The sequence below is a fragment of the Ruditapes philippinarum genome, unplaced genomic scaffold (genome assembly GCF_026571515.1).
Source record: "Ruditapes philippinarum isolate M1 unplaced genomic scaffold, ASM2657151v2 ctg16552_1_1_1_1, whole genome shotgun sequence".
NCBI lineage: Eukaryota > Metazoa > Mollusca > Bivalvia > Venerida > Veneridae > Ruditapes > Ruditapes philippinarum.
Window position 1 is genome coordinate 8,048 of NW_026861088.1, and position 10,815 is coordinate 18,862.

The following is a 10,815-nucleotide window of genomic DNA, read 5'->3' on the forward strand; positions in this document are numbered from 1 at the left end:
GACTTCATTCTATCTGTTTACATGCATCTTCATATATACTCATATTCCTCTGAACTGGCTTCCATAACTTTATTTCACTTTTATTTTGATGTTCGCTGAAGTCTCTTCAGCTAACAGAACTATCATTTTTACATTTAAACGCACCCCTGGAAAAAAATTACGAAGCGTGTCGCTACTAGCTTTTTTAAAAGCTAACCTTGTTATAATACTACACTAAAAATGTTAGAAAGATTTATTACGTTTTATTTTTGAAGAAATGTTTGAATGTCCTAACGGCACCATTAAATGTCCTGGAAGTTATTGTATACCACGCCGGTTTCTATGCGATGGGCAATTTCAATGTCCTGGAAAACAGGATGAAGAAGATTGTGGTAAGCTATTTATGGTGTATTTTGAAATATATAATAATTATCTCATATAAGACGGCTGATATTGCTTGACTATTAACGTTTTCCGTTTTGGTAAAAATCCATATATGAGCAGCGCCATGACAAAACCAACATAATGGGTTTGCGACCAGCATGGATCCAGACCATGCTGCGCATCTGCGCAGTCCTTTCAGGATCCATGCTGTTCGCTATGACTTTCTCTACTTGTAATATGGTTTGTAAGCGAACAGCATGGATCCTGATCAGACTGCGCGGATGTGCAGGCTGGTCTGGGTCCATGCTGGTCGCAAACCCATTATGTTGGTTTTGTCATGGCGCAGCTCATATGTATTATCTGAGGATCTTTGTATGTATGTTCGAGGGGTTATCCAAAAAACTCTTTGACTTTCTTTGTTGCGTTAAATGAGTTTAAGACATTAATTTGAAATTCGTACACTGCTTAGAAGAATCATTAGCAAATAAACACAGTAAAATTCATGTAAGCAGCTTTTTATATTACAACAATATTTAATTTTACATAAACACATGTCGGCGACAGCGGCGCATTCCAAAAAGTTACTGACCTCAACGTCATAATAACGTACAACTTATTCTTCAACGTTACGCAATCAATGACCATTACTGCATCTCATAGAAATGTCCATCACTAAATCTGCCACATAAACACTAATAATCTTGAAAAAAAAATCTATTTACCAGCTGAATATTTTTCAAATGTTTTTGTTGGTGCCATTCCCAAATTACAACAAAACTTTCTGATCGCGTGATTTTTTTAATTTCTGTGTGCCCGTCATTTTCCCGTGCGTCTGGCGTATCTAGCGATATCAACAAAAATTAATAGGAATGGCGTCCACAATTTAAAGAAATACTTAAATAACATCATGAAAGAAACATGCAATGTTTAGCGGATTTTCTAGATAATTTTTAGTTTTTAGGAAAAAATATACGATGATTGACTGCACTTTTCTACAGTGCGCCAGGTGTCATGTATGTGCTATCAAATCATTATTTATTGACGCAGTTAACTGAACTGTCCCTTTCATAATGTAATGATAATATTCTACAAGGGATCCTGATAAAATTTCATAACAATGCATAATCACGTTCAAGAGATATTGAGAAAGTCTACGAATTTTTTGATAAACCCTTGTATGTATCCGCCCGTTCAAGCACTGTGAGAACTGACCTTTGGGGATTTTTGCAAGAGTGTGAAAATTTTAAACAATTTGACAAATTTGTGCTTTGCGACCTATGCAATTGTCCAGATTTATTCCCGCATTGTATAGAATAATGTTAAATATTGAATAAGCATTTTGATCTTCTAAGAATAATTGTATTTATTCTTTATTTCATTTCTTATCATGGCATAATTGCATACCCTCGAAAACTAACACGCTAGCTAACGAATACAGATTTTATACACATTTATGAAACGAGCCGGTAAAATTTCATTACACTGTCAACTTGAAAATGTGCCGACCTTAAAAATTAGCCATTATCGAAAATAAGCCCATCACCAAAATGTAAAACATATCGCGGTTTATTATCAGATTTTAGGGTATGATTTGAAAAAAAGTTTTAAAATGAAATGGGTGTGTTTTAGGTTGTTTGAAGGAGGAAAATGAGGTTATCATTCTTCTAAGTGAAAACTTTCTCACTGATAACACTGAAGTTATTCATGGATTTGCTAGACAACTTAGTAACGGTGTCAACATTGTCAGGTTGCTAAGCTACACATCGTCTATCCCATTAATTGGCTTTGGTATAGAAACAAATCTGTTGAAGATAAACGACAAACAAATTCACGCATTTACAAAAGTTGACAATGACGAAGCTTGCCAGTATAAAATCATGGCTGATGCTTTGTTGAGTTCAATTAAATATTCCGATACAAATAAACAAGGGTTTATATTCTTCGAAACCGATAGTGATGCTGAAGGAATTGCAAAGTCATTATTTTTATTGAATGAGGGGACCAATTCGTCAAATATTCATAAATACCGTATCCTGAAAACATCAAATAGTCTGACAGAATTCAAGAGCAAATTCGATAATGTAGCTGATATTGCTGTTCCCAGGTGGAACGTGATAAAATTTATTGGAGCCTCCTACTTTCCAGAATTATGCAAAGGTAGGTTTTTTATATGACTCTTTATGATTATAATGACAATTCCATTATAATAACAATTTAATCATATCATGATAGATACTTATATTTCCTCCAATATTTGAAGAACTGACAAAACTGTAACAGCAAGTTCACATTATGTAACAATATAGAAGTTCGTGTCATTTAAATATATGTAAGCAATTTACATAGCAAAACTTGCTAGTGACTGTACAGCTTTTTGTTAAAAGTCCTAGACAAAACGAAACTCTAGAAGCTACTCTTGGGTGATTGATTGATGAGATATACATTAGTTCACTTACATACAACACATGTCTAATATACGAAACGTTCCACAAATAATCTACAATTGGATTGGTTTAATTATAATGACAACTTGGAGATCACGGAAAATAATAGTTTTTATTTCAATGAACTCCAAATGAAATACAGTAATCCTGATATTTTTATATAAAAACATCAGCAATCTATCAAGTTTCTAACTTGATCATGGTTCTTGGACTCACTTCTGTTCTTAATCATCTATACGTTCTAGACAGGTCACACGATACACAATCAATTTTAAAATAATACACGTAGATAAGTACACCTTTAGTAATTGATACATTACTTTGAATGTACTTATATTGTGTTTTAGGATAAATCTTGTCGGTTTGTATTTATGTGTTTAATATTACTTAAAACTTTATTTATTCAATAAATTTTACATGAACAGCATTTACACGCATTTCACAATATGGAAAATGAGGCTAAATTGGAAAACAAGTAAAACAATACATGAAATAATAAAGTTTTTATGAATGCGTTTATGATATGTAAGATAAAGTATCTTATAATTCTATTGTAGAATTGCCATATGTATCTTATATTAAATTGACATATTTTACCTGCAAAGACAAGTCAAAACAAGTACAAATGTTGCTGCAATGCAGCAATTCAGAAGCTCCGCGCAAAAAATGTGCTTATTACAGATACCTGACCAAATCATTCCTACGCACAGGTCATGTTATATTCAGATTAAGTACTATTGTAGATTTTTTCCGAATGTTTTGTAAACCATTTTTTGCATAATTATACTTATCTTATGCACTGTCCATAATTAAAAAGAGGGGAAAAATATTTAATATAAAAAATGCTTTCACTGATGCCTACCTGGTAAAAGGAAAGTAATTCCATTGAATACAAATAAGACTTACAAGACTTGTAAATGTTATGTGACATGACTGTACTGTGTTCTGTTTCAGTAACAGAAGATAGATGATAGAAATATCAAAGTCTGTTATAATTGTAACAAATATACAAATAGTAACAAAAGTAACTGATATTATAATATAGTAATAGTACATGCATATTTTTCATGTCAAATTTAAAAAAAATGCTTTCTTTCAATACTGAAAGTAGAACACACTCTGGAATGAAAAATGGGATGAATTTCCAAAAGACCAAATTCAGGATTTTTTTTGTTTGTTATACACGCGTTACATGGTGATACAGTATTTATCAATATAATAGAATACTGTTACCTGAATTTTAGGTAGGTATGAGGAAATTCACTAATATCATATTCGTGCGAGATAAAGATATGAAAGCTATTTGACATTGGTAATATATAAAAAAAACTATTGTTAATTAATTTTTAGGGAGATCAATATATATTTTTTGTTGAATTGCTTTAAAACCATTCATAAAAAACATTACACTTCATGTTCAAACTGCATATCAAAGTTTCTGTTGTTGTCATAATATCTATCTATAGCCTATGCTTAAGGTGATTCCGCTTTGTCAGCCATGTTTGTTTTAACTAAAGTCTGTCCAAAGTGAAAGTAGGCCAAAATTCATATAACAACAAAGCTCTTATTGTAAAATGATGAACCATTTGAAAATACACTTCCAGGTTTATATTTTAAGGACAATTATAAACAAAAATAAATCAATAATCAATTTTCTGCAAAAAAATAGCATTTGTTTGCACTAAAATAGACTTTAAACTGGATTTTGCCATTCATGAAATGTGCATAAAGATTTGCAACAGAATGTTTTTGGTCTGCAGAAATGCAGCCCATTCAAGGTAAATTTCTTATTGTTATCATTTTTATTTTTGTTTAAAATTGTCTTTAAAACATAGAATTGTAAGTGTAATTGCAAAAGGCTCATCATATAACAATGTGAGCTTTGTTTTCATATGAATTTTGGCCTACTTTCACTTTGCACAGACTTTGTGAAAATAAACTTGGCTGACAAAGCGGAATCACCTTAATGAGGGTCAATCCGCTCGTAAGGCTACAAAATGCAGCTTTCGCTGTCGAGTACGGACCCCCGAGCATGTCACCAGTCATACCATTATCACAAAGTGGTATGCTGTACCAATGACGCTAATGAAATGTAACCTTATATACTAAAGTTTAATTATTTCAAAACATCAATATATCAATAATTATCAAAAGCAAAATTGTTAAAATCTTTTGCCTGAAATTTTCTTTATATTGACAAATTCAATCACTAATAGTATACTTGATATGCTGTGTGTAAATCTATTTCAAAATGTAACAAATTATAATTTCATGTACTACTAAAAAAGGGAAAGAACAAATTTATAACCTAAGTGTCAAAAATCAAAACATGTATAGCTATTTATAGCTTTCAAATTTATGTAACAGCAGAACTGCCTTCCGGTTCTCATTCATTAATATGACATGCTGCGAATCACCGACGGGGAAACCAATATAGAAATCGAAAAGAGTTCTTGTCTGGTATTTACTTTTAACTGTTAATCGAAAGAATTTATTGCTCAAATCCGGGCCCATGGACAAAAAAAGTAAACACAAATAGCTCCGCGCCTGTGGGCGCGGAGCAATAAGTCTTCCAAGATTGTACCATGTTTAATGTTTGTTTAAATGCAATGCAGAACAGAACATAACATATCTTTATTAGCTCAAGTTACATACAATGTAACACATGAGTATGCATAACAGTAGTGAATATTTGTTAATTTAACACATGACATGGTTTTATTTAATAAATTTCTACACAGTACAATATTATTTTTAATGTATTTGGAAGAGGAAAATTAATAATTATCATTAGAGAATGAGAGATGAGAAAAGAAAAAAAACAAACAGCATAAAAAAGAGATTCGAATTAAAAATTAATAAAAAAAAGTGTGTTAGTTGATATATGAGTCATCCTACCGAAAGTTATATTAAATAATTTTAACTCATTTTTGCAATTTAAGTCGCTGCAACAGGGTATTGTTCAAATGGATTTAAGTGTTCTTCGAGCAAGATTTGTGTACCCTTGAATCAGATTTGTGACGGACAAAGACATTGTCCCTATGGCGACGACGAACTCCTTTGTGATTTCAAGTGCCCACAAAACTGTACCTGTGTCGGTTGGACAGCTGACTGTCGGGAGAGCGATTTCGATATGGAAAAACTTAGCATGTTGCCTTATCATACGCGATATTTAGATCTCAGTTATAATAAGAATGTTAGTGAAATCTTAGAGGATTCGTATTTATCCATGAACCAACTTGTAAGATTGAACTTGTCATACTCTGGTTTAATGGAACTATCAGGAAAAGCGTTCACTAATATTTACAATCTTAAGACACTTGATTTAAGTTATAATCTTTTTAGAATTATTCGCAGAAAGGTATTTCACGTTTTGCTACATTTGACATCTTTGCATTTACATGGCTGTTCTGAAATAACCACAATAGAAGAGGGTGCGTTCGAAGGTCTTATTAACATACGGAGTATACAATTAAAAGGTACAAAGATAACCAAAATATCCGCTTATACCTTTTCTGGTTTATATCTCAAACATCTAGACATTTCGAGTAGCAAGATCGCAGAAATTGCCGATTTCGCCTTCGATGATCTTTCTGTTGAGGAAATCGACTTTAGTAACAACGACATCAAACATTTAAATAGAAAGATATTTGCCGGTGTTCGTGATTTGAAAGAATTGAAGGCTTCTGCCTACAAATTTTGCTGCATCAGGCCAACATACCTACTTGAAGACGATTGTTACCCAAGGAAAGACGAGTTCTCGTCCTGTGAAGATTTAATGCGATTGTCAGGTTTGCAGACGATGCTTTGGTTGGTTGGTTTTTCCGCTCTGATCGGTAACTTCTTCTCTATCCTGTATAGACTTGTATATGACAGAGAGCGGCTGAAAATAGCATATGGAATTTTCGTAACGAATTTGGCTGCAGCAGATTTTCTGATGGGAATTTACCTTATCATCATCGCTATTGCAGATGCTGTTTACAGAAAGCGGTAATATAATATAGCAAAATAAATGTTTCGATAAATGGACATAATTATATTTTCTTAACAGGATTAAGTTATTGAGATGTTAACAACCACAATTATGATAGAATGCATAAATCTACTATATTTGTTTATTTTCAAGATTTCTTATAACATTAAATATTGATATATCAAGTGCTTTGTAGATACCTAATAGTTTTATTATTATTTATTACAGACCGGTGGGATATGGTCCATTTAGCTCTATTTTTATATTTAAACAGATGTTTTAAATACAGTTGTAAATGTTTGGTTATTTCTATCATAAATTTAGGGTAAATTCGTGTGTGTTTTTTTACAGGTACATATACGAGGACGAGAACTGGAGGGGAAGTGGATGGTGCACATTTGCTGGTGTCCTTTCCACAGTTTCATCTGAAGCCAGTGTCCTTTTTCTTTGCCTAATTACACTTGACAGACTTTTAGTTATAAAATTTCCTTTCGGTCAAATTAGATTTGATTTGCTTAAGGCACAATCATGCTCGATTTTTGCATGGATTTTTGCATTTGTTATAGCTCTGATACCAGTTGTTTACGAAGGCTATTTTCAAAATCAATTTTACTCCAGATCTGGGGTTTGCATTGCTCTACCATTGACGAGAGATCGATCGCCTGGCTGGATTTATTCCATATCAATTTTTGTTGGTTTAAATTTCATTACGTTTACGCTGGTTGCATTTGGTCAGATCTCCATTTTCATGGAGGTTAAGAAATCAAGTTCAAGTATGCAGAAAATGCACTCTGGAAGGAGGATGGATTTGATTGTTGCAAGAAATCTTCTTCTCGTCGTTACCACGGACTTTTTGTGTTGGTTTCCAATTGGTGTTATGGGTATGTAAACTGGCGATTTCGCTATATTGATGATTCAATCGTTTCTTTATACACAATGGTTACAAATTTAAGGGATTCATTAAGCTTCAGAAATGTTGTTTTTACTTTTACTTCACAAAAACGTTTTTGTCGTTGTGTTTCAAACAATCAGTACAGTTAGTATCATACAAATGTCACATTTAGTGTCATTTACTTCACGTGGTATATCAAAAGTTCTAAATTAATAGATACAAGACGATATAACACAATACTGCACTATGATTAATTTGAATATGTTTGAGGTAAAAAGTCATTAAAGTATAACACGTGCAATTGCATCTCTTTGAGTTAATATTTAGTATAATATTTACCTTAGTACATATGTATCTTAAAATAGGTATGATGGCACTGGATGGTCACGTGATCTCGGGTGATGTTTATGCATGGTCGGCCGTGTTTATTTTACCAATCAACTCTGCCCTGAATCCAATATTGTATACAGTGAGTGCCATTTTAGGAAAATCGGTAATTACTTTTTTTCTTCCTCCTTTATTAACTTTTGCAATTAGTGCGCTTTACTTTTAAAGCTATTTTGTATATGATAAATTTCGATGAAGATGCAAAGTCTCATACATGTTGCCGTTGTGATTGTTTTATTTGTATTCTTTTTAAGTACTCAATGTTTGTGTTTCTTTACAAAAATCAACCTGAAAAGATTTATTCGTTTACTTTAATTTTGCTGATGAGAAAACCCTTGTTAAGAATGATGAGTTTAGACAAAATGGTAGTTTATCATGGAGACTCATGTTTTATGCAATTAATTCAAAACTATAAAAGCAATGATAATAAAGAGCACACGGCCCTATGGGCCTATAAGTCAATTTGTAATGTTTGTTCAACCTTAAAATAATCAATTCAAAATTAATTACCCAATAATAAGTTTTCCTAAGTACATATATGGAGACGAACATTTTATGTCTTTAAACACTTTTGGCTATTATTTGACTATTGGCTTATACATGTATAATGGTTCTTATTGACCGAAGTCAGTAACCTAATGGGGCCTTTGGAAAATATAATCTGCAAACGGCAAGATATTTTCAAGCTGATAAGAGCAATTGATAAAGCAATATATGAATTTGTCAAAACAAAATGCTCACATTTTGTATATTCATTAAATATTTGTAACGTGCATTTCCTTACAGAACTTTAATCCTAGCTCGGAGGAACAGACTCGTTCAGAATTATCAAAAGGTTAGTTCGAATTTATCTAGATTACAAAAGAAAAAAGTTTCCCCTCTTGTACTTTTAAATAGTGTCTGTTGACCTGATAACCTGCACGGGAGATTTTGTATATACATTTGCAGTTCTAAATAAAATATAATGTTTGAAATTATATATCCAGTTTAATGCAAAGAAAAAATTCAAAGACTGATTTAATGCAATTATAACAAGTTCAAGTAACAGAGTGTTATCATATGTTCAAAAATGAATATGCGTTTAGTAGTTAAGTTCTTTTTATTTCAATAAGATTATTTTGTTTCTTTGTTAATACATGTAATATGTTCGTTTGCATTAATTTTCATCAATGCATCAGAACTTGGCAATTACATCAAGGAGTATCGAAGCATCAGCCGGAACTTCAGCGTTCGCGATGCCCTCAAACTTCAATACATATCTGTCGGGGAACTCGTAAACAGTAATATGACGGTGTCGGCCTCTGTCACTCTCAAATTAACATACGAATTGTTTCGTTCTCTTGATGTCTTTCATAGAGCTTTTCTGTTCATTGGAAACCTTGATAAGGATACAGTGTGCGTCAGGACCAGAAATGGGAAGGTATTTTGTTACTAATACTTTCAGTGTAAACCATCTTTTTACTTTGTTATAATAGCTCTTGTTACACAATGCCCATATTAGAAAAATCTTTTATCAGAAATACCGCTAACCTCAAAATATTTACTTCCTCACTAATTAATTTTCGATGTGTTAGACCTAAATGTAAGTATAAATGACACTGCTTGGTAAATAATTTCAATCGTGCACATGTATTTCGTGCAGATCTTGGCTAGTGATAAGTAAATGCATAACTTATTGCCAATAGTTTAACGTACATCAACTGACGATGGCTGCCAACTCTGTAGAACGTACAAAAACCCCGGCCGCTTTTTTGTTACTTTTTCAATCGTCATAGCTTAACTATATGAACTTAATTACATTGTTGACAGCTTCCTCCAACGTACACATATGGCTTATGATTAGAGTTTTTCTTATGCTTTGTTAGTTAAAATTGTACACATTTTATAGAGTATTGATATAGACTAAAGTATTATTTTCAGGTATTAGGAGATATCCTCATTAAAGTAGACACAAGAGCAGCGGCCAAGAATGAAGACCTACAAAATGATATCTTTCAAGCAGGACGCCTCATTTATATCATAGTTTACAAGATCATCAGACGAAATGAAAACATGTAATTGAAAATTAATTATCCCACTTATAACGTAGTGGTTCTTACGTTTAAAAATCAAACTTTTTAACGTAACTGTTTCGTTTATTACTGTTGTTTCAAATATCGATGTTTTGCTTTATTTTGTTTTATTTTTATTATAATAATTATTATTATTTTATGTATGTATTATTCTTAATATTAAGGGAATGCCATTAAATGATTCCCTGTAGTTTCTATTGTTAAACATTTTTAGAAGAATATGTATGCATGAAAATCAAGTCGAAAATTTTAACACTTTGGTAACATTCTTTGAGAAAAAATATACATACAAAGTTTGCATATTTACAAGAAATTTGTATTTTAAAAAATGTGTTACTTCTTTAAGGTTTTCGTCTGTGCATGAGCATGTGTGTTTCATGCATGTCAACGGCTCCCATAACACGACAGGCTAATTATAAATAAATGTATGATATGGTTAAATATTAAGAATCATTCGAATTTATGTTCGTTTTTCAGAGATAAATTATTATTTAATTATTTTTCTACTACAGTCAGTAAATACTTAAGTATATAGTTGTTTTTGTCTACCATGATTGCCTGTGTCTCATTTTCTGTAAAACAAACTGTTATTTCCATATTTATGGCCAAAAATGAACAATAAACATTTTGATAATTATGATTATGATATAAAGTGCCCTTTGGCAATTTTTTTATGCAAGAGAA

At 31.9% G+C, this 10,815-nt stretch overlaps 1 protein-coding gene and 1 long non-coding RNA gene across 2 annotated transcripts; both read left to right on the top strand.

The window, feature by feature from the left end:
• Positions 1 to 203: 203 nt before the first annotated feature.
• Positions 204 to 8,225, top strand: LOC132714481 (G-protein coupled receptor GRL101-like). The gene is made up of 5 exons (XM_060697379.1): positions 204 to 371; positions 1,993 to 2,520; positions 5,750 to 6,797; positions 7,132 to 7,661; positions 8,038 to 8,225. The coding sequence occupies exons 1-5, from the start codon at positions 257 to 259 to the stop codon at positions 8,223 to 8,225; spliced, it is 2,409 nt and encodes an 802-aa protein (XP_060553362.1). The 5' UTR covers positions 204 to 256.
• A 548-nt stretch (positions 8,226 to 8,773) lies between these two features.
• LOC132714482 (uncharacterized) lies at positions 8,774 to 10,805 on the top strand. The gene is made up of 3 exons (XR_009623558.1): positions 8,774 to 8,894; positions 9,238 to 9,479; positions 9,980 to 10,805. It is a non-coding gene; the product is annotated as an uncharacterized LOC132714482 (long non-coding RNA).
• Positions 10,806 to 10,815: the final 10 nt, after the last annotated feature.